Below are 24,812 nucleotides of genomic sequence, written 5' to 3' on the forward strand. Positions count from 1 at the left end.
TACAAGTAGTGCAGTCCTGCTTTAAATGAACTATGGAAGAGATGTTTAATGTAAAATATCACTTCTAGACGTTTATTCAAACGAATACTTCCCCACGACTTCAATCTTGTTGATCAAAGTTGCCTTCCAATCGGTAGGTATAAATGTTTCAATCAACTACACTCAATTGCATGGCACATGAAGAGTGTATTTGACAACGTTTTAGACTTACCTGGATATGAGCAAGGACATCCTTAGCATCGGAGTAGAACTTGTGTAGCTCATACGAGGCAGCCAACATCTGAACAAAAAAAAGAGAGAGACAGAGAACATTGTTAGAATTCAGTGGAAGCGTAAATCCTGGAAAGTGTTCTATCAAATTAGATTGAAACAGCCGGCAAAGATGGACAAGTTAATTTCAAAGGGTAGAAACACAATTATAGATTCATGAAGATAAAGATATTGCAAGGATTACAAAAATGTGGTATTGGACTAAAGGGACAGAGAGAAGGGATGAATGAAAAGTAGGCAGGAGGGGAAAGAAAATTTGGAAAGAGGTAAAAAAAAAAGTACATAATACAACAAAATTTCGAGACAGGGAGAGAGAGAGAGGGAGAAAAAAGGGGATGGTAGCACCAAATGAAAAGAAAAAGTAGATACGCATGGACCCATAGGATATCTATTTTAAAGGTCCAAGTGAAAAAAAGTGAAGAAACAATAAAAACAAAATGAAAACCATGCTGTCGGTCTTTGACTCACCCTGGTCCTTGTATCAATGAGTTCCAGGAGATCAGCCCATGCCTCGTTGATTTGGTCTTTCCATTCTGAGATGGTTGCAGCATCAGCATGGCCCTCGTTGATGAGTTTGTCACAGGTACGGTTGGTGTGGGCAACCTTCTCTGTGCCGATGTTGTGGGTATCGCGGCCAAACTCTGCAAACCGTTGCTGCAACATCTGAGTAACAAACAAGAAATAAACCTTACTAAATGCTGCTCTTCATGCATTTTCTCTGAACCTGATATAGAAAATCTTGTTATATGATATCTACTAGTTTTCATGGGGATGCTTTATGAATATATAATTCCTACGAAGACGTTATCTTTTTATATCAATAAGTGAGGGAAAAGACAGCTTGATACTGAAATCCAATAATTCTCTGAGAAATAAACCACACATTTATATCTCTTTCTAACATAATTTTATGCCATATTACTATCTGCTCTGACAAAAAAAAGCTTCTCTTTAAAAAGAACAAGAATATCACCAAAAACAAAAAAAGAAAAAGAAAGGGAGATGGATGAAATCCTCAATATACCGTGACATGCTCAAGGTCCTGTCCAAGTTCGTGAGACCCAGCAACGACTTCCCTCTCAGCAATCCATTGTTCGATGTCATCGACCTCTTGGTTGAGGGCAAAGAGTCTGGTGGTCTCCTGAAGGCGAGCTCTCCTCTCTTCAGCAAGATCCTTCAGACCGGCATACAGCTTGTCAATCTGAGATTGACGGATTGCAATCTGGTCACTGTTGGATGGTGAAACATAGAGAAAGAGTACATGACATGATTTTTATGCAACTCACTGGTAACATTAAGGGGCTTTCCCTTTAACATGCTTTTTGAGTTTGACAGAAAAGCCTAGAGTAGCAATAAAGATGGCTTGGATATTAAGAAGATAATTTTCTGATAAGAGTATCATAATAACATTATCAGTAGAATTTATATAATTGCTATAGGGTCAAAATGTATGAAACAAGACAAATTTGACCAATGTCCTTTAAATACATATTTTAACATATAGCCATCGTTGTTGGGAGCACGTGACCAGGTAATGGATACTTCAACACATTCTTTAGATTCATTTTTCAATGGGGAATAACAAAGTTGACAAGGTATAAGTCTTGAGAAATATTCAGTATTTCCATAAGTTCCATTAGGAAATAGAGAATACAGATCTGCTTACAGCAATGAGTACATAAATGTCCTAGTCAAACAAAACCCAGTCACACACTTACCTCTGTGGATGTGCCTCATCGATGAGCTGTTTGGCCTCATGTGAGACCTCATTGATAGTCTCAGCATAGTCTTCCACAGCACTCTCTAGGATAGCATGCTTCTTAGCCATGGTAGCAGCGCTGGCTTCATCCTTAGCACGCTCTTCACCCATCATGTACAGCTCCTGTTCACTCATCCATGCCTCAGCCTCTGCTGCGTTGAAGTAGTACTGTTCAAAGAAAAAACAAAAACATTAATCAATCAGCGTATTTATCAAGTTATTAGCACTCTCTGGACAAAATATTAAGAATACTAGAATAGTATAATGGAAAAGTTACAGGTGCTGTTCTATGTGAAAAAACAAATAGTAAAATCAAATTAATTTAAGGCTCAGCATGAGTGGTGTTACACCCCTTTAAAAGTGTTCAATATGATTATCTTTTGTACTGATCTGAGAGATGATTTAAGAGATTTCATTAGTAAAATATATGTATGTAAATCTAGGCAAAAATCTGTTAGGTAATGAACAGCGTAGTGGAGTGAGAGACATCACCATAATATACTGGCTTGGGAACTGATACATTTCAAGTACTTTGGTGAGTTTATTGTCACTGGTAAGGCCCTACATACAAAATTATTATCATTATCATTTCTGTATAATGTGAAGTCCTAAGCATGGAAAGTGTTCTTACCTGTTGTGCCTTATTGGAGTCAACCAGCTTATCTTTCCTGCCTGAGATGGCCGACTTGAGCATGATGACGTGTTCCTCCAGCTCTGTGATGCTGACCTTGATGTACTCTGACTGAGGATGGCCCTGTTCAATCATGGCCTTACCCCGCTCGATCACCTCCTCCACCTGAGGCACATGGCCGTCCACCTCGGCATTGAGAGTGTTGGTCTTCTTCTGCAGGGTCTGTACTGCCTGTAGGTTGTTGCCCACATCGTGGGATGTGGCCAGGGGCAGCTTCTCCTGGACCCAGATCTGTAGCAACAGGAGTGATCGGTATCAATAACACATTCTTCGGGTGAAGAAGTGAAGTGAAATGTAATGTTCAGGCAACGTACTGGACACTATGTGTTCCTGTAATTCTTACCAAAGAAGCCAAAGTGGAACCATAATATCATACTTATATTGCTGTTGTAAGAATGCTCATGATGAAAGCTCATGATATCAAAAAGTATTCTTATGTGTATTGCATTTATTATTGGGCTGAAAGAGACCGCTCTACTGCGATGTACACAGAACTCTCTCTATGGTGTCTGCAAGGATTTCTCATTAAAACCCACTCCTGATAGCTTACCTTCTCATCATCTAGATCCCTGAGGACTTGGTAACCCTGCTGTTGAGCCTCAAGCTCTCCTCGCCTCTTCTTGAGGGGATCTGACAGGTTGCTGAAGCGCTGGGCCATCAGTTCCTTCTTGGCTGTCACCTTCTCTATGTGTTCCACATTCTCCAGTGATGATACCTGGCATTGCAAGCTCTCAACCTCCTCTTGCTTGATCACCAGGAACTGTTCGTACACCTGAAGGATCAGACAACACTCATTTTGTCACTTATCTGCCGTTACTAAACATGTAATAATTTTTTTTCAAAATTCACTTTTAGATTAATATACCAAATAATATGGTCTAAAAGATAATTACAGAAGAAAACTTGAAACACATCATAACTGACATCAAGTTATGATTGTGTGAAGATGAAACTGAAAAAGTTTGTAAAGCCTATGGAAGGGCCTCAACCTGCGCATCAATAATGTTAACTAAGTTTACTCTTAGAAAGAGATGAGACTAAAATCACTTACAAAGTCTCACACATCCCCTACTATAACTAGCAAGCAAGGCCTCATCATATAGTAGTAACAGCATGGGTTTTTACTACCCTCAAACTGCCAAGTAATAATGGCTATACAATATTCTAAAAATTGATTGATTGTAATTTATATCGAATCACAGCTTCTTATATTTAATATTCACAACTGTACTATAAGACAGGGTTCCTACCTGTTGTTTCTTGAGCAAGTTGTTGACAGAGACGAGGTCACCAGCTGCATCAGCATGGCACAGCTCAGTCTCCAAGTCCACGATCTTCTGCTCCATGTCGTCACATGCATCGGTGAAGAGCTGTTGGCTGTTGGCTTCAAACAGAGTCTTGCCCTTGGTCTTGGTGGTGTTCTCAAGCTCGTTCCATTGCTGCTCCAGGTCTGCGATCTTGGCCTCGACCTCCTCTCTGGTCTCTGGCTTTTCCTTGATCAGTTCATCTCCATGCTGCAATCATTATAATAAATACAGGGCAATGTAAACCAATGTGTGCATCATCAAGACACTCAGAATGTAGCATAAACATTAAATCGAAATTCGTTGCTCACTGGTACAGGTGCGTTACAAACAATGTACTTATGCTTGTTTTCTCCTTTCAAAAAGTCTTCATTACCTTAGTAAGCTCATCAAGGATCACTGATGAGATGTAATTGATGGACATCGCAATCATACTTGTACAATTGCTGCAACATTCACACAAATGAAAGGGTAAGGAGATACTCATTTCATTGAAATGGACCCCTGTTTTTCTTACTTATAGTTTAAAAATGTTGTAGTACAAATAATTCTAAAAGCTAGCAAAATATTTCCCATACAAATAAATATATCATCTCTTGTGTATTAACTCTTTTTTCACCAAAGATCAAAACCCCATACTGCCACATTATTTTAGAGTATATGCACATATGAGAGGTACATGTCACCAAAGTAGACTGTGGTAGTGCTCTCTTTGTTCCTTTGGATGACCCAAGCCTAAAAAGAGTTGAGACAGGATGCATACCTCTTTGAGCTTGTCAAGACGTTCCTTGTTGGCGACCAGCTCAGCTTCAAAGGCCTGGTGTTTCTGCCATTTGCTGTGAAGGCTCCTGGCTCCATCGTATGTCTCTTCCTGAGCTACGACCATCTTCTCCACCACCCAGAGACCAAGCTCCTCAGCCTCCTGCAGGAAGGACTGCAGGAGACGGTTGTCCTTTAGCTTCTCAAGCATAGCCTCTGCAGCAAGACGGTTGGCCTTTCGTCTGTGCGTGTACAAGAACAAGGGCAAATTGCATCATTACCTGGAAAAGATTTTCTAACTGGAATGGCAAGGCATCCCTCTATGCATGCTTCTTACCAATACATAACATGCTTAGTGATTGTATTAAGCTGGAGGGACTTGGAAAGGATGAAATATCCAGGATAATTATCTACACAATAAGATATTTGAATTTGTAAAATGCACTAATCCTTCCAATACAGCATAACGTCCTCCAACTATTTGCTACAAACATAATTTATTTGATTTCCTGACCAAATACGCTGTAATGCCAGTATCTCTTTGAACTACTATAACACAAATGAGACAATGACTGTCAGACGACTTAATTCGGTATATTGCATGCAATTATACTGCAGGGTATCATATCATGCCTATGTTCTGACAGAAGACGGGTATAAGTACTGACCTCTCATCGATGTTCTCTGCCTTCTTGTTGATCTTATCTGCAGCATAGTGGTCTTCATCACAGAGCCTGTTGGCAAAGGACAAGACGGTGTTGATCTTCTCATCATTGGTAGCCATCTGGTCAATGAAGTGTTCATACTTCTTGATGGCTTCATCACAGGCTTCAAGAGAGTTCTGTCCAGAGATCAAAACATAGTAAACTCAACATGAAATAAGGATAACCAAAGGAGATACAAGATGATTTCTAAAGCTGACTTACATTCTCAAAAGGTTTTCTCAATATACATTTAAAGAAGAAAACTTGTGTAGTAATAATGAATTCAGTAATTTCATATTAAAATCTGTATAAAACATTTAAAAAGTACATATCAAGTTTAGTCTATCTGTGCACAACAGAACAAAAGCATAATATATAGGTTTAAACAGAAGTAGAACTTGTAACAGTTCAAATGTAAATGAATTTTGGCTTTCCATGATTCATTGTCAGCTTAAGAAGGAAGGAAATTTTGCCTTACCGGTTGCTCGACCTTGGTGAGGAAGTTCTCCTGTTGGTTAAGGATGCTATCAGCCTGGCGTGCGTCACGCTGGAACATCTGGTAGTTGAGAGCCTGGGAGAGCAGGAGCTGACGATTGTCCCACATCTGGTGCAGTTCCAGCCATCCATCATCCAAGGCTTGCAGACGCTGTGAACAAAAATATGAGGGGATATAGTTTGCCATGGTAACATCATACCATCCTTACAACTTATAAATCAACAGCACATGGGGCCTTCATATACATGTACAATGACATTTAATGCTAATAGCATTAAAACAAATTTATATTCATTCCTAGGTTTTCAAAGACAGCATAGACTTGTCCTAGGAGAGTCACGCTGCCTAATAAACAATACTCTGGTAAATTTAGTACCAAATTAAGCAAATAACCAAGTACAAAAAATGTAAACATTTCTAGATGAAAAAGTTTTTTTTCTTCAGGATTGGTGAGGTGTTTTTACCTGTCTGAGGAACATGTACTGTGTGTCTGTCTGTCCCTCGGTGATGCGTTCACCGTTCTCCTTCATCTTGGCGTACTTGTCTTCATAGCCGTCGATCTCATCCTTGATGGCAGCATGTTTGTTGAGGTACTTCTCAGCCTCAGCCAGGGACTCTGGGGTCTCTTCTGAAGCCACTGTGGTCATGGTCGTGGACAGCCAAGCCTGGAAGTCATCCAGGTCGCGTAAGAATTGATGGAGGTCACCGGCTTCAGCCAGAGCAGCTTCGCGAGATTTCAGCTGCAAGGGGGAGATAGATTGAGAAGCTTCAGTATTTTCAAGACAATTAGGATAACTGTCTGTGATACACCAGATAAATACGACGATTGTATATATATTTAATTCTTATGCCGCAATACTCTGGTACAATCTTCTCATCTACTTCCAAGAAGCGTCCTCCATAGACACTTTCAAGAAACATCTTAAATCTTACCTTTTAGGCAATTCTATCAGAAGTAGTCACTACGAACATGACTGACAAAGAAAGCTGACAAAATATACAGTTCCTCAGGTAGACAAAGGAACATCCCTTCACTGCTATTGTGTAAAAATGTGTAGAACCCGTGTCACATGCATATTCACCTGTTCTACACATTTTTACATAATAGCAGTGAAGGGATGTTCCTTTATCTACCTGAGCAACTGTATATTTTGTCCGCTTTCTTTCTCTGTCATATTCATAGTGAGTATTAGTGACATTTTTAATCTTTCTCTCTCTCTCTCTCTCTCTCTCTCTATCTCCTTTCAATTTTTTCCTTTATGCACTAAGAAAATGTGTATTGGGCACATTTTAACTATTATTATCAATATCTCATAATCAAGTAATTGATGAAAGTGATAATGAAAATTATATTGCAATCATTTATGACAAGCACTACAGAAGAAAATCAACTCCCTCAATGTTGAGGTGGAGGGCCAGGTGTGGCAAGTAGAGGAGGTGATCAAGCAGGGGAAGTCCAAAGACGAGCAGAGCCATCCTTACTCCTTTTCCCAACTATTTTCTATGTTTACGTCCATATAATTTGCTATTTGAGTTTCATTCTCTTCTACTATAAGTGATGTGATTTGGGTACAAATCCACAATTTCTTCATGATTTGTTATTCTTGATCCTATTCCTTCTTGTGACTTACCAGTTCCTTGAGTTCAAGCCATACAACCATGATCTCATCGTATCTCTCCTTGATGAGTTTTGCCTCCTCAGGATGCTCCTCGGCAAGCTTCTGTGCCTCGTTGTCAAGGGCTTCAAGCTAAAGAGAGAAAAAGAGAAACAAAATGAAGATATTGAAACCTGATATTACAGAAAAACAAAGAGAAGAATTTGAAACAGTGAAAGCCAGGATAAGAGGTAATCAAATAAACGAACAACAGCCCACAACTTGATGGGTTCATCAGATTCAAGTTTGTTCAAAGAAAATGTCAGAGTAGCTATGGATTTTCACGTAGATGATCGATAAACAAAAGAAATAATTATATTCAAGATAAATTTACATCCTAAAAGGGAAGACATATGTCAAGACTTTTATTGAATGGTTGAATATATGGGTGAATTGTAAAATTTGTCCAAAAAATATGTGGGATATTGCACAAAACTTGTGCAAGATTTGTTTGCAATAGAGCCGATGATTTACCTTAGCCTCGATAGCAGCCAGGTCACTCTCCATACCCTTGAGCCTGCGCTGGAGTACCATGATGCCTCCCAGGTCATTGCCAAGCTCTTCGGTGGCCTGGATGAGACGTGCCTTGTCCCTGATCCATTGGGTGGTCTCCTGGCACTCGATGTGGTAGGTCTGTACCTCTGTGACTGCCATGACGGCATCCCGCTTCTGCTGCAGAAGGGCGCGTAGATCCGCCCATCTACGGAGGGCAAACAGGAAACAGGTTTGTCGTTTATAATGAATGAATGAAAGCTGCTAAGGTTATTGCTCATATACTTACACATCAAAGACTGAGACTATACAAACTTAGCTGCATAGCTATTACACTTGAAACCATTTCTAACAGGTTCAGTATGCACAGATATTTATTGAACATAAACTATTAACACTGTGCATTGTTTTATTCCGACATTTTCTTGGCTTATCCACATAGCAATCTCTCATCAAAAGATGCCTCTCACGATCATGCATGATTGCTTACCTTGAGTTGAGCTGGTTCTGTTTTGTAGTGATCTCCGTTGAATTCGGGTGCTCTACGGCTAGCAGCTGTCTGGCCAGTTGGTTGACCAATTCCACCTTGGCTCCGTTGACCTCTACCTCTCCCTCCAGGCGGTCAAAGCGTGCTAGGATGACCTCGTTGGATTCCAGGTCCTCAGCAGGGATCAGAGCATTCAATGTGTGCTCCTAACGAAAGGAAGAAAGAACAGGAATGGTGTAGATGTGGGTTGGTTTATAGCTTCATTAAGACCATATCATATTGCATTCTCAATTATGACTGGAGCATGATCTTGGCTTTTGAACGATATAATACTTCTTGCCTGGTATATGAGACATAGCCCATTCAAGACTATTTACATGTACAAGGTCTGATGTACCTGTATTTACCTGTAGCAGAATATAAGTGCATGCCCACATGTGTATAGATATGTACATTTGTCAATAAATCTAGCTGTAGATGTATCTACCTTTCTGACAAACTTTTCTAACTAACTGCTTTTATCAAAGATTTCATTGAGTTACAAGTGAGTTTGCATTTTGCAGAATTATGACTATGAAATTGGCAACAAAACACACAAAAAGGAAAAAATAAGCATTACTTATGGATGAATGTACATGCAATATATTATTGACAGCTCGAATGAGAAGTTCAAATTGGGATTTTTTTACAAGCAAAATCAATATCAGACTACTCACAATGCAATAACTCTCATAAAATAAGTACGATACTGAAACTCTGACAAGATTTTAGAGCACAATCGATCATGTATGAAGCCTACCTTCTCATCTATCCAGGCCTCGACAGCATCAGCCTCGTTGAAGAGTTTGTAGAGGGAGAGAGCATCCAGGAGACGCTGCTTGCGAAGCTTGGCAAGCTCCAGAAGCTCCTTGTAACGTCGATCGATGGTCCCAAGACGAGTCTGCACCTCGGGAGAATCTCGGTCCTATTCAGAGGATACAAATTCAAAACTCATGTGCTTAATAACTGTAATACAAAAACACTCGCATTTTGGGCAAGTTAATGAAGTTGATGGAATAACTTTTGACTGGCCTAAATTTCTTCACTTGCTCATACTGTCTGAAACATTGTAGTTGAGATCTATTTATGAATGAGATATACCTTATCAGGTGAGTAAATGTTTATACATGTAAAGTCAATTTGGATTAATGACATACATGTACATGTACTGCTTTCAATCAAAGAAACCCCTTTTTGCATGTCACTTTTGCATGTTACTTTTACATATTATTTAAAACACTACCCCCCCCCCCCCCTGACAAGATGAAGGTAAAGATAAAACATCAGTATTGTGCGGGACAGGTTTCAATAAACAGCCAGATATGTTCAGATAAATTGTTTCATTACATTATTAAAACGGAATGTTTTGAATATTCTCTTTAAAGATCTTCACTAAATAAAGGACAATAAATTACAAATATAGAAGAAGGTAGAGTAGGCTTACCTGTTCTCCCAGTTCTTCTGCTTGCTTGTGCAGACCACTAATGATTTTCTCATAGTTCTGCAATTCTTCTGTTACATCCTGTCAAAAAGATAAAATAATTACACACATGTTATGATCATAACCAATGAAGATAAACCAGATCTTTATTAATGCCATACGTTGGTAACATATACATAACATCATTTACAGTTACATTCTCATAACAAAACAGGTTAATTGTTCTGGTTAAAGTAAAAATGCACAAGTCACATCATGCACTGAATGCTCATTTCCTAATGAAGTAATTTGTCATTACGGTTGTTTTTCATTTGAAAACTTTAAGACTTCCTTATTTTGTTTTTTACATAATAAATCAAAGAAAAAAAAATCTCATTACAATTTTAGGACAGTCTTTCAAAGTCTTATGCACTATCCTCAACACTGTTCCACATTCTCTTTTGCTTTGTTCACATTCAAAATCAGTTACTGAAAGTCTTTTTTTTTCAGTGAGATTATATATAAGTCTCTTTCAGCCACAGTACATTTCAAATATAAAGTACTTCAAGATTTCCAGCTTTTACCTGAAATATATGAATATCATCTACATGTATGTAAATTACGTCAAGTGGAAATATATCAGGTACTGGTACTAAATTTTGCCAGTAATGTATTATGTATTAGCACTCACACTTCTCACAGCAAATCACACAGCAAAGTCGTATTTTATAATGCAACATTACTTAATCATATGATGCTATCAATTTAGTAGCCAGGACCATAAAACTACCAGGGTAAATAAAGTCACTTCAATCAATATTACTATCGTGGTATTACCCTGTACCTCTCATGTAATGGATTTATAATTATACGAGTATCTCACTAGGCGTAGAGGAGAGATATACTGCATCATGTAATCACATTTGTCCCATGAGTAATGGTACACACACTACATGCAATACCAATGTACTCTCTGGTCTGTGTGTCCTTTGATCATGCTATTGACATTCCCTGTATCATTATGCAAACACATCTCCATGACTCATTCATATAGTCTACAATAAACTGTGAATAGAAACCACAAATTGAAGAAGACTCGTATCTTACAAAATTTTGAATTTTTTTTTTCGTAGTAGTGATGTAAATTTTGTTTTAAAAATAAAAGCATGGTAAAGATTCATAATGTGTATTTTCAATGTACACATATTACACAAAAAGGGAGAACTAACTGGTATATGCCTAAATTACACCTACTGTAGGTACGTTTCTGATTATAAAGATCATTGCTACAGAGGTGTACATTAGAAATATGTTCATGCAATAATCAATTAAAATCAATGAACACCTTATTAAAAAAGTTTTTTTAAAGGTTAAATCATGCTGGATAACTATCAAGCAACTTCATTCCAAAACTGAGTTATCTGGGTTATCTTCATTCTATCATTGATATTAAAAAGTGAGTTAATATAATACAGGTGTAATTCTGCTCTGTACTCCTACATCATCATGCAAACTGCATTCACACTCTGAGGAGGTTTAGTATGGGGTTTAGATTACACTAGATTACGTTGGTTCAAACCAAAAACTGCAATGTTATATTATCACACCAGTCCTAAACTCACATCCGTCTTGCCATGAATACTCTGGTTTCATATGTGAAACAGGCATGTACAAATCAACGAGAGAAAGAGATGAAGCCATGCACATATGCAACATAAAGATTAATAACAGATTCAATGTAAAACAAAACAAAATGCTGTAACCCTAACCTTGATTATTTGTCAATATTTAAGAGCAAATATTTAAGGGCAAATGTTTTCCAATATCCCATAAAACCACAGGACAAATATGTGGGAATTAACAAAAGGAATGGCCTTGATACCCAACAGAGCAAAAGATATTCCAGAATCTGATTCTTTGTTTCAACAGACATGACAAATGCATGACAAATATAGCACAAGACAGGTACACAGTTTCAGTTTGAAGGACATGTGAAATGAATTAGAAAAACAGGTACAAGAAAACAAACATATCAAATACGCAGCTTCTTTAATAAACTAAAAGCAATCATATTTGATTAAATTTATATGATTAAATTTGCTCATCATGCTATACATGTATTTTATTCAAACATTTTCCCAGATTTTTATTAACATGAAATGATAATCCCAAGACAAACTTCCAATTTATTTTGCACTCATATAAACACATTACATTTTATTTCATACACTAGAAGTTCTCTTTTAGAACTGCTGATGCCAATTCTTTCCTACAATAATCAATATATTTGACATAATCCTCAACATCTGTGGTCAAAAATATCTTAATACATATCCAAATATATAAAATGTTGATTATAGTACTGATGGCAACAAACAGATTGCTACAATTTTGCATGTATGTAAATGAACTGTATTTTCTTAATTTATTCAGACACATACTTTCTATTACACCAAACAAGATCATAACATTCAGCGAATGCATGTTGTTGGTATGGTTATCAAGGAAGAGGCACGAGTATAAGGAGGCGGGGCTTACCCTATGTTTCTTGAGTAGAGATTCGGCACTGGCTTCATCCCTTCCGACGTCCTCGCTGGAAACGAGACGGAGGGTGTCCAGCATCCAGGTGTCAACATCGTCAGCATCAGCAAAGAACTGTTGAAGGATTAAGAATGAAAAGGGTATAATAGTTGCAATAACAATCACATGCTATCATTTTACATAGATGTAAATGTTGAATGTTAATCCCAACTTTGTTTTGGGGAGAATTTCAGCAAATATTAACTTTTACATATCAGGTTTGAAGAAGTTCAAAGCACTGACATACAATATACTGTCATGCATAAATATCTAATCGATTTGCATATGTGTGAGAAAACTATGCACACCTGCATGAGACCTTGTAAGATCTCTAAAGGGGTTCCTCTGATGCAGAAGAACGAAAGGGTAGAAAAATGAGACAGATGGCAGAAATATAACGTTTGAAAGGAACGGCAAACACAGGCCTCGAATTACATCAAATTTGGGTCAAGGCCACTTTTTTGAGAGGGCACAAATCCACTGAAAGGGGCACAAATCTATCCTAAGGGGCACTAAGGCCAACGTGGAAAGTGCGCGTAAAATCACCTCACGCCATTGTTTTCAAGGTGGGGGGGGGGGGGATATGTGCACCCAGGGGCAGATCCAGGATTTCTTCCTTGGGGGGGGGGGGGCCCACTTTTTTTTTTTGTCCCAAAAAAAAATCGCAACGACTCAGCCAGCCGCTGAATAAGCAGGGGGGGGGGGGGGGGGACACTTTTTTTTTTTTTTTGGTCTCGAAATTTGAAAATTTGACATTTTGTTCCCTTTGGGGTGGGGGGGAGGGGTGGGGGGTGGTGAGGTCACCTTTCTTAGATCAGCCATTGGCATAATTTTTTTTTTTTTGTGTATTCCATTTAAAAAAAAAAAAGGGGGGGGGGGGTGGTTTGCTCCAAAATACAGACATAAAAAAAAACGAAGGGGGGGGGTTTAACACCCCAAACCCCCCCCCCCCCCCCGCGTACATGCCCGCTCGTCTGAATACAGTTCCCCTCCCTCCGCGCAAAGCGCGGAAGCTTTTACGTTTCATTAAATCATTGGAGAAAGAAGACGATTCGTTGTCCCGTTTTTTACTCTTAATCCTCGTCTAAATTCATCCCCCCCCCCTCCCCCGCAAAGCTCGGAAGCTTTTACGTTTCATTAAATCATTAGAGAAAGAAGACGATTCGTTGTCCCGTTCTCGACTCTTAATCCTCGTCTGAATTCAGTTCCCCCCCCCCCATCCGCGTGCGCAAAGCGCGAAAGCTTTTACGTTTTATTAAATCATTAGAGAAAGAAGACAATTCGTTGTATCGTTCTCGACTCTTAATCCTTGTCTAAATTCAGTTACCCCACCTCCTGCGCGATCGAAGCGCGGAAGCTTTGACATTTAATTTAATTATTAGAGAAACAAGACGATTCGTTGTACCGTTCTCGAAAATAATCCTCGCCTGCATGAATACAGTTTTCCCCTTCCCGCGCAAAGCGCGGAAGCTTTTATGTTTCATTAAATCATTAGAGAAAGAAGACGATTCGTTGTACCGTTCTCGACTCTTAATCCTTGTCTGAATTTCAAAAATGTTTTTTGTCTGCTCCTTTTTCTTCATACGTCCTCTTCCTTTTCTCTCCTCTCTTTTTTTGGCTTTTTTTTTGGGGGGGCGCCCCCACTGCCCCCCCCCCCCCCCCCGGCTACGTGCCTGCGGTCAGATGAACATCTTTTGATACCTTGTTCGCCCCCGGAAACTCATGGGTTGAAGGCAAATTACGGTCAGATAAGCATTCAGGGGCCCGCCTCAGGGCCCCTGGTGGAGTCGAGGGTGCGGAAACCCCTGAATTTCAGGGGTTTCAGGCATTTGATTACGGTCAGATGAACATATTTTTATACCTTATTTGTGACACTGGCAGGATACTGATTGGCGTGAGGTCCAGCGGGCGGAGCCCCCAGAAGCCCATGGGTTTAAAGCATTACATTACCGTCAGATTAGCATACAGTGGGGTCCAGGGGGCAGAGCCCCTGGAAGCTCAGGGGTTTAAGCATTTGATTACGGTCAGATGAACATGTTTTTATACTTTATTTGTGACACTGGCAGGACACTGATTGGCGTGAGGTCCAGCGGGCAGAGCCCCCAGAAGATCAAGGGTTTTAGGCACTAAATTGCAGTCAGATGAGTATCAAGAGGCCTGCCAAAGGGCCCTTGGTTGGGTCCCGGGGGCAGAGCCCACGGAAGCTCAGGGGTTTTAGGCGTTTAATTACGATCAGATGAGCAATTTTTGATACCTTATTTTGTTGATAAACTGGTAGTTAACTATTTTTTCTTTCTTGCTCTTTTTCTTTCTATTTCTCTTTAAAATGCTTTTCAAAAAAAAATTGGGGGGGGGGAGCTGGAGGGGGGGGGGGGGGGAGTTTCCCCCTTTGACGTTTCATTGAATTATTAGAGAAAGAAGATGATTCGTTGTACCGTTCTTGACTCTTTATCCTTTTCTGAATTCCAAGGGAATCGCGGAAGCTTAGACGTTTTTAATAAATTATTAGGGAAAGAAGACGATTCGTCTCGATCTCGACTACCGGTATTATCCTTTTCTGAACCCAATTCACACCCCTCCCGCGCGATGGGCGGAAGCTATGACGTTTTAATTAAAACGTATGGGAAAGAAGACGATTCTTTGTACCATTATCTCGATTTTCTGATTTAATTCCAGACCCTCCTCCCGAGAAAAATCCAAGTTTTTCACTGATTAAAAACTGTGAAAACACACCAAAAAAGGTCACAACGCGAAGTAAAGATGTTGAACCAACGATGGGTAAACAAAACTTCCCGATATTGATTGGTTCATAAAAAATAAAAAGGATGGATTGAAAACTAAGCCTGAGTCATTACGGTTTTTGTGCCAAACGTTTCAGTTATTTGGATGAAGACATTCTTTCATATCTCCGTATCGGCAATTAAGTCCCGCCAATTAATTTAGGAGTTCCATAGTGGAAATTAAGTCTCGCCAATAATTATTGTTTTAGATCTCCGTAGGGGCAACAAAGTCTTGCCGATTATCATTGTTTTAGATCTCCGTAGGGGCAACAAAGCCTTGCTGATAATTATTGTTTTTAGAGCTCCGTAGGGACAACAAAACCTTCCAGTAATTATTGTTTTTAGAGCTCCGGAGGGGCAACAAAACCTTGCCGACTATTATTGTTTTTAGAGCTCCGTAGGGACAACAAAACCTTCCAGTAATTATTGTTTTTAGAGCTCCGGAGGGGCAACAAAACCTTGCCGACTATTATTGTTTTTCAGAGCTCCGGAGGGGCAACAAAACCTTCCGGTAATAATTGTTTTTAGAGCTCCGTAGGCGCAACAAAACCTTCTGGTAATTAATGTTTTTAGAGCTCCGGAGGGGCAACAAAACCTTGCCGACTATTATTGTTTTTAGAGCTCCGTAGGGGCAACAAAACCTTCAGGTAATTATTGTTTTTAGAGCTCTGGAGGGGCAACAAAACCTTGCCAACTATTATTGTTTTTAGAGCTCCGGAGGGGCAACAAAACCTTCCGGTAATTATTGTTTTTAGAGCTCCGGAGGGGCAACAAAACCTTGCCGACTATAATTGTTTTTAGAGCTCCGTAGGCGCAACAAAACCTTCCGGTAATTATTGTTTTTAGAGCTCCGGAGGGGCAACAAAACCTTCCGATAATTATTGTTTTTAGAGCATCGGAGGGGCAACAAAACCTTGCCGACTATCATTGTTTTTAGAGCTCCGGAGGGGCTACAAAACCTTCCGGTAATTATTGTTTTTAGAGCTCCGGAGGGGCAACAAAACTTTGCCGACTATTATTGTTTTAGAGCCTCGGAGGGGCAACAAAACCTTGCCGACTTATCATTATTTTTAGAGCTCCGGAGGGGCAACAAAACCTTCCGATAATTATTGTTTTTAGAGCTCCAGAGGGGCAACAAAACCTTCCGGTAATTATTGTTTTTAGAGCTCCGGAGGGGCAACAAAACCTTCCGATAATTATTGTTTTTAGAGCATCGGAGGGGCAACAAAACCTTGCCGACTATCATTGTTTTTAGAGCTCCGGAGGGGCTACAAAACCTTCCGGTAATTATTGTTTTTAGAGCTCCGGAGGGGCAACAAAACTTTGCCGACTATTATTGTTTTAGAGCCTCGGAGGGGCAACAAAACCTTGCCGACTTATCATTATTTTTAGAGCTCCGGAGGGGCAACAAAACCTTCCAGTAATTATTGTTTTTAGAGCTCCGGAGGGGCAACAAAACCTTGCCGACTATTATTGTTTTTAGAGCTCCGTAGGGACAACAAAACCTTCCAGTAATTATTGTTTTTAGAGCTCCGGAGGGGCAACAAAACCTTCCGGTAATTATTGTTTTTAGAGCTCCGGAGTGGCAACAAAACCTTCCGATAATTATTGTTTTTAGAGCCTCGGAGGGGCCACAAAACCTTGCCGACTATCATTGTTTTTAGAGCTCCGGAAGGGCAACAAAACCTTCCGGTAATTATTGTTTTTAGAGCTCCGGAGGGGCAACAAAACCTTCCGGTAATTATTGTTTTTAGAGCTCCGGAGGGGCAACAAAACCTTGCCGACTATCATTGTTTTTAGAGCTCCGGAGGGGCAACAAAACCTTGCCGACTATCATTGTTTTTAGAGCTCCGTATGGGCAACAAAACCTTTTTGAACATTACAAGTCGGGTTGGCTTACGATGACTATAATGTCGGCAAAACTTTTGTGGATTAAAATATTGTGGCCGTAAACAGTTTGATTTTGAAAAGGGCATTCCGGCCAGTGAGAGGGGCATGGCGGCAAATTGCCGATGGCCGGTGGGTAATTCGAGCCCTGCAAACATATAGATGATGGGTTATTGAACAATACATTGATATCCCTAGGTTGTTAATGCCTAATTAAAAATGGGCAAACTCTTCTTACAGCATATTAAAATGACTAATCATGGTTTGGAGCAGTTCAAGGTGGCTCTTGAAACAATTTAGTTCCCTTTTCAGGAACTGTAACCCATAGAGCTGTATATGCTTTACCCTCATCTAGATGCTGAACAGGCGTTGATGAGTATTACTATAGAAGTAGAAGTAGAAGGGGAGAGGGAAGAGAAGAAAGATGTTTTCTATACCTGGTAGAGATCAACAGCCTCGAGGAGACGGGCTTTCCTCTGATCAGACAGCTCCTGTAGCCTCTGCCACATGTTCTGGACATTGGTGATGCGGTCCTGTATCTTTGGTGCTCCAAAGTGTTCCTCTGCGATCAGGTCCTCGCCCACCCGGATGTTGCTCTCCAGCTGTGCATGACGACCCGATTTCTCGGTCTCCAAAGCCTGAAAGACATGGTTTTAACAGGTTAGGATAACTTCAAGGTTTACTAGTAACTTCTAGATGACAACCACCCTCGACGATCATCGATCAACACACTGTGAATATTGTCTTTTACTCCAAATATACTTGTATAGAACAGAAGCAGACAAATAATAGAATGTGTCAGGTATTACCAATGTGTCAGGTATTACCAATATATCTACAAATCTTTTTTTCATATCTTAAAAATAACAACTCCACATGGTGTATAATTAAGTAGTTGTATGTTGATCAGTTATGGGACGTGAACATAATGGTTTACAATACAGTTTTCATTTCTGTTCACCTATTCTGTCACCAAAATGCGAAATCCTTGTTTCCAAAGTCTGCATCCACTTACCTTGTGTTTGTTGAGTAGGAGTTTGACAGTGGTGAGATCGTGTCCAATGTCCGTGGACGACACGATCTGCTGCTTCTCCTTGATCCAGTTCTCGTCATCGGCAAGATCCCAGAAGAACTGCCACAGACGGAGAGACTCGTCCAGCTTGTCACGGCGGAGACGGGCCAGTTCCTGGAGTTCATGGTAGCGCTCTTCTAGGTGGTTCATGCGACTTCCGACGATCTCGGGATCGACTGGCAGGTACCCTAAAGATAAAATCACAATGGAGAAAAAATAATGTTGGACGTAGTGATGAAATAATGCTTTGCGATTACTGTTCCTACATCAATTTATTCTCAACAAAAGATTTTTGGCTTCAGCGGATTATTTGCCACCTAAGTATTAATAGCTCAAAGATAACATACTAACAAAATATTAAAGGACATCATTTTAAACAAATAATATATCAAAGGAGCATTAAATACTAAAAATAACAGCAATCTTTACTGGAAGTTACTATAAATGTACATGGACTTGTAGATAAGCTTCAAGTTGTCCATGAGATGTACACAGTAGTCTTAGTTTAACAACTCTGACTGTTTTATGAATTCCAGGCACATGTAATTTCAATGATAATCCACCGGATAAATCAACTGCTAATTGTATATATCCTGTCATTAGCACTCAATGCTAAGAAGATCAATTAGTTCCTCAGTGGGATTCCTCAATGTTGGCTCAATTTTAATCCTGTGATACCCACATGCTTCTTAGAAACATGTTTGCAATATGTTTTTTTTTTTTTTTCCAAGTGCAAACAGTAAACCACTAAATTGAAACATTAACAAGAATATCACTACAGATACAACTTAAAGTCTAAGACTTATTAATTATAAGAAAGTGTTTGTGGTAACTGATTGAAATCAAAATCATTTACAGTCATACAAAAGCTTAATGTGGCCAGTGAGAGGTACGTAACAGAATATAGAATAATACTCGGGGAAAATACACCTTGTGCCTCAATGCAACTTTCTTCACATGTGACAGATAGCTTTTGTTCTATGTAGAGAATAAAAGTTATTTGCTTGTCACATACGTACTTCATACCAGAAATTCAACAGTTTTGGAAAACATCAATACAAGTATACAGATTTAAGATGGTTTAAATTCCATTAACATAAAATTCATACAAATGAATCCCGGTTATCTCAAGCTCAGCTATCAAATGGTGTAGATACACACATGTATATGTATATGGACAGTATGAATCAGAACTTTAAACAAAACTCTTAAAAAGAACTGGAAATTAAGCTTAACAGAAAGCCAAACACTGAACGGCAGATTGACACAGAAACATTCTGTCTTGAAAAGACTTTCTTACCTGAACCATCTGGTCCATTGGGGTCCATATACTTGGCAGCCTGGTTGTTGACGTTGGTAACTTGCTCACCGTACACCACAATGTCGGATTCCAGCATGTTGTGTTTCTGTATAAGATCCTCTACCCCCATCAAGTGCTTGCCGTAGTCCTCCGATAACAGCAGCACCTGCAAATTGAAAGTGTCATTTCGTTTGGTCACTTCACACAACCATCAAAGGTCAATATGCAATTGCAATTTTCTACCACCCCTTCAAAACTAAAACTAAAGCACCAAGATTTTCCAATAAAGGCTCTGCTACGGTGAATAGGAATGGAATTTTGCCATTCACTACCTTAGAGCTGTACTGAGTGCATATGTAAGCATAATCACCTCATGGTACCTGTACTTGTTCCACACAACATAAAGCATCTTAATATTCCAAATCATCCATGAAGAAAGATTATTCTTTGACATGAGGAAAGGAGCAGGCATCCCCATGCTGCATCAAAAGAGGCAAATCTTGCCAAGAGAACAAAAATAGACAAACGCTACAATCATCAATACAACAGCTCTCGCTGCAGGAAAACCTTGTAGCCAATATAGTCTAATCATTTATTTGACCAACACAGAATTCAATAGAACAAGAAATTCCCATCACCACCACCACTACCACCAGTTTCATAGTAATAAAGACCAATGAAGAAGCAATTGTTCAATTGATATAGACAATTTTCTTCTTGGGGCAGTGGCTTGACGTCATAAAACCCCAGAATGGAATCCACACACCGTTCCCTGAGCTCCAAGAGGATTGAAGTCAAATTGAAAGTTATGACCAATATCATCACCCAGGCCTCAATGCCAGGAGAGCGAGTATGCACAAGTAACAATATATGTACATGTATGGAGAATGTATTGGATTGCCACGACACAACCGTGTTTCTTCATTTCTCATATAAAACTTCTTTGCACAATTCATAAGTGAACTACATATGAACTACAATAGCATTATTACATTTGTGCTGGCATACCATTTAAATTACAGATGTAAAAAAATATGCATGGATTTCATCCATGAAGCCAATCCAACATGGTAAAATATATATTATGACTGAAGAATTTTCTTGTTGCCCTTCTAATAGATAAGGCAATCCTACATGTAAATGAAGGTGAATTTGGCTTGGGGCTGAGTAATATATTTCAGCAACAAAAACACTAGTATTAAGCAAAGCAACCAGCATTATATGTGCAATTCATTCAAACTATAATTCAATGGATTCTCTTCTGAGAATCCCTATAAATGCTTATTATATCAGGTAGATTCTTTCTAAATTTCCAACAAAAAGATATCGTCAGCAAGGACAAATAAGGGGGAACCCTGTGTTCTTATAAGCAATGTTTCTGGATTTGCGTGAAAAGCTTTCATGAACTGCAAGACCTGATCTTTTGCTTACCTTTGTTTCTTCCATGGAGTCGAGGAGTAGCTCCATCTCCTGGAATCGTCTCTGGATTTCGAGAGAGAGCTGGAGTCTGACACGTCTGGCCTTCAGCAGCTCTATCAGGTAATCCCACAGACGTAGGATGTTGTTTTTCCTGTAATGGAATTATCATATTTGTTAGCATGCATGTGTGAAAAAACATCAACGTAGGGCTTCTGATATCCATTCTTCATAACTTTATGAACATTTGCTCTTGATGATAAGAAAATGGGTTGCAGTCACTTTTGATGAAGTTGTCCTGAATGACTCAAACTCTCACCTTTAATGCCAAAATTTACGCTTAAATCTTTTGATAATTACTGGTAAATATTGTGATTGTATTAGATTGTTTCAATAAAACACATTAATTTTTTTTTTTAAATTACACTTAAACTGACATGACACATACCTTGCATTGATCCTTTCAATGTCATGGAACCTCTCCTCTTCCAGTTCTTGGGCAACGGCCACCACGGCAAACACTCGCTCCTGGTAGGCCTTGATGTCAGTCTCGATGGCCTCATGCTTCTTGGCAGCAGCCTCCACGGCGGGCAGGTCGAAGCCAAAGTTGTCCTGAGCTACAAGTCGCTGGTTCTCGCTCAGCCAGGTCTCACGCATGGCTGCCTTGCGGTCGAAGCGAGCGGCAAGCTGCTCCAGCTTCTCCTGGCGGATCAGCTCCTGGCGCAGCGCCAGCTCACGGCCGTGCTCAGATTTCTCCAAGTTCTCCCATGCCTGGTTAAGGTGGGTGGGTTGGGAGGCAAGGTAAGAGAGGGAGAGACGTCAGTCAACATCTCCTCATTAGAAAAACGATATGGGAATGAGATTGGAGTAGTCCAGACCATGTGTCCTTCAAAAATGTCCATGATGCAAGGATAATCAAAATTCAATTAACGGACAATACAGAACCCGAAAGCATTATGATGTCAATCATCTTTCCCCCGACCATCATAACAAACATAAAAATAAGAAAATAAGTGGACAAATATAAGGAAATACCAGATGACATTGTCTTCTTTTTTATGCAATCCTTCTCTTTAACCTTTTAAAGTTCAAAGGTGATTACAATAGCAACTAATAGGATGGATTAATAAAGTTAATCAGATAAAAAAATTACTGATCCACTCTAAAGTGTCTAATTCTCAGACTCAATACATCGTTTGTTCAAACAGGGATTTTCATTTCATAATTCCTAATGGAACAAAAGACATAGGATGCATTTTCATCTTTTCATCATGTTTAGATGGTAAACTAGATAATTGATATTTCGGAGAAGCCCCTGGGAGGAGCATTCCAGGCTATGTCACTGACCTTGTTGATTTCATGCACTAGCTTGCCTTCCTTAGGCATGAAGGGTTTCTGGTTGTTGGCTCTCATCTTACTCTGAATGGTGAACAACATCACTTCAAGGTTGCCCTTTTCAATGAATCTAGGGGTAATCAATACACAGAAGAACGCAACAGAATTAGAATGGGGGGATATGGGGAAAATACAAAAGAAGATATGAGACACACAAGGTCAAAAAAACAAAGAAGCATAGAAGTATGAGACATGAGACGCAGGAATACCATGGGATATAGACCAAGACAGAAATTTGAAAAATGCATGTAGGACGAATACAAACAAATGATGGTATCAAACAAGAAGAGAAACAGAAATGAAGAACAATGGTAAAAAATATCAATTAGAAAAGAAGAGAGTAACAGAGAAGCAAGTATGACAATAAAAATTATTGTAGACCAATAGCAAGAGAGAAAGAGAAAGAAGGAAATAAAGAAAAAAGAAAAAAAGAAAAAAAGAAAATAAAAGGAGATAAAGAGGTATGTAAGAAGAGATGATGAAGAAACAAAGGGGAAAGAGAACTAACATTTACTTTTAGATTGGATCGATTGAGTACACCGTTGTGCATGACCATGTGCTGCATGCCCATCTATTAATGTTCAGAGTGTTATTTTCTGTCTGGGGTCTGGCAATGTAAATTTGTGTCTGTGATTACTGCACAAGCAATCACACATCTCTGTTTGTTCTGAGGCACTTCAATTGGAAGTGATTTTAGGTGTGCAAGGCAAAGAAAAGAAATGTCTGCCATTCTTGCATTTATTTTTTCAAGTCAGCATACATGCATATAACACAAGTTAAAATTGCCTTAAGATTTGACATTGTATAAACTTGAATAATTACACCGTCAAAATTAAAGAATGTTAATTATTTAAGTAAAAAATAAAATGAAAACTTTCAATAATCAGAAACTTGCATATTATTAGACAAGAAAGACAGACGACTCTCAATACCAATAGCAGAGCAGTGGAACCATTACAAAGGCAAAATCCTGAAACTTATTCAAAATAATGTCTTATTTCTAGGTTCAAAACAAGAAAAGTGCATATTCACTAACATAAACAGCACTGCGTTCCCCTGAACCAATACTTTGAAGAATCATTTCTTGTTTTTCTCTGTGGTATCAATGACAGCCCTCAAAGCCTGGCATCAACCAGCAGCACATGATGTCTGGCTTATTTAATTTGTGGCCGGCTGTATGAGATTACAAGCTAGCAAGCGTTAGAGAAAGAGAGGCCGAGCACCATCCATCATGAGCCCATCATGGTGTCGTGGTGTCGAGGGTAGTCGCAACCCAAGAAAACACTTCTCCATCACGCATCCCCACGCTATTCTCAGCCGCAGCTGTCCCCACTGCTTGGCTTGCCGATAGATATAGAGATTCTTGTACGCCATGTAATTCGTGGGAACTGAACCAGGGTCTTTTATAACGCTTTCGCATAGCATTCTTTCGTTTGGTAATGTGAGGGGTGAGGCTGCATGTAGTTGACTACAAACCTTATGATTAGTATTTTGTCCTTGGATTTTTAAGAAGAATTATTGAAAAAGGATTTCTTGTGTTATTCTTTGGGGGGCATTTCCCAAAGAGCAATCTTGTAAAAACGATTGAGGTAGGCAGATCTATTCAAACCCTTCACTTGCTCATCTCATTCAGAGTCAGGGCTGATTCACATACCGAATCTAAAAATAAAAATGTTTCTGAATAAGCAGGGATTTGCTTAACATGTAGGTCTGGATATGCAATACAATCTCCTTCATCATCCCTACTGCAATGCTCTATCTTTCGTCTTCTTAGAAATGTCTTAAAAATAGCTCCTAGCCACGCACTACTCAAACGTGTAGGAGTTGAAAGTTTGCCAAACATGGAGTCTATGTTTGTTCTCGTCACCATAGAAGCATATGAGTAGATATTATGAGTGTGTGGGTAGCAGATAGTCTGCCTGGACAGACAGTTATGAAGATATTGAGACATAGTGCATGTATGCTATCTGTAGCCAGGCTTAACCGAGAAGCAAGATCACTTGTGCTTTGTTAAAGTTACTATACAAGGACTATTCATGTTTTTCGATAGCCAGGTAGGAAAGATCCATTAACGTGGATAACTTAGATTTGTAGGCCCAAAAAGAGTGCATTTCAAGTTAACAGGGCCTGGATCAGTTTAGCATATAGGGTAAATGAAAGCATGTGGAAAAAGTGCAGACTGGCAAGGCAACATATCTATTCAAAGGCTTGAAGGTGAATTAAAGGTCAACTATTTGGAAGGAAAGGTTGCATCCTGTCAGGAGCGTGAGGGGGTTTTGTTCATGAGATAGTGATCCGTAACATTG

The 24,812-nt window shown here is 39.4% G+C and overlaps 1 protein-coding gene across 3 annotated transcripts in view; it reads right to left on the bottom strand.

Moving 5' to 3' along the window:
* The window catches only part of LOC584503 (spectrin beta chain, non-erythrocytic 1), a 56,318-nt gene that overhangs the window by 11,871 nt on the left and 19,635 nt on the right, over positions 1-24,812 (bottom strand). For 2 of the 3 annotated variants that reach the window (XM_030998445.1, XM_030998444.1), the window contains exons 7-30: positions 22,459-22,576; positions 21,560-21,882; positions 21,127-21,265; positions 19,696-19,861; positions 18,339-18,583; positions 17,761-17,961; positions 12,615-12,731; positions 11,699-11,719; positions 10,101-10,178; positions 9,417-9,581; positions 8,621-8,823; positions 8,113-8,338; positions 7,615-7,731; positions 6,448-6,723; positions 5,966-6,133; positions 5,452-5,624; positions 4,788-5,025; positions 3,971-4,234; positions 3,271-3,492; positions 2,661-2,951; positions 1,989-2,197; positions 1,295-1,499; positions 739-933; positions 212-280 (exon numbers count right to left, since the gene is read on the bottom strand). In XM_030998445.1, the coding sequence (XP_030854305.1) occupies positions 212-280; positions 739-933; positions 1,295-1,499; positions 1,989-2,197; positions 2,661-2,951; positions 3,271-3,492; positions 3,971-4,234; positions 4,788-5,025; positions 5,452-5,624; positions 5,966-6,133; positions 6,448-6,723; positions 7,615-7,731; positions 8,113-8,338; positions 8,621-8,823; positions 9,417-9,581; positions 10,101-10,178; positions 11,699-11,719; positions 12,615-12,731; positions 17,761-17,961; positions 18,339-18,583; positions 19,696-19,861; positions 21,127-21,265; positions 21,560-21,882; positions 22,459-22,576 (4,429 nt within the window). The remainder of the gene's footprint in view (positions 1-211; positions 281-738; positions 934-1,294; positions 1,500-1,988; positions 2,198-2,660; positions 2,952-3,270; positions 3,493-3,970; positions 4,235-4,787; positions 5,026-5,451; positions 5,625-5,965; positions 6,134-6,447; positions 6,724-7,614; positions 7,732-8,112; positions 8,339-8,620; positions 8,824-9,416; positions 9,582-10,100; positions 10,179-11,698; positions 11,720-12,614; positions 12,732-17,760; positions 17,962-18,338; positions 18,584-19,695; positions 19,862-21,126; positions 21,266-21,559; positions 21,883-22,458; positions 22,577-24,812) is intronic. The other variant, XM_030998446.1, reaches the window with a different exon arrangement.

This window comes from Strongylocentrotus purpuratus, unplaced genomic scaffold, assembly GCF_000002235.5.
Source record: "Strongylocentrotus purpuratus isolate Spur 01 unplaced genomic scaffold, Spur_5.0 spur5_scaffold_5, whole genome shotgun sequence".
Classification (NCBI taxonomy): domain Eukaryota; kingdom Metazoa; phylum Echinodermata; class Echinoidea; order Camarodonta; family Strongylocentrotidae; genus Strongylocentrotus; species Strongylocentrotus purpuratus.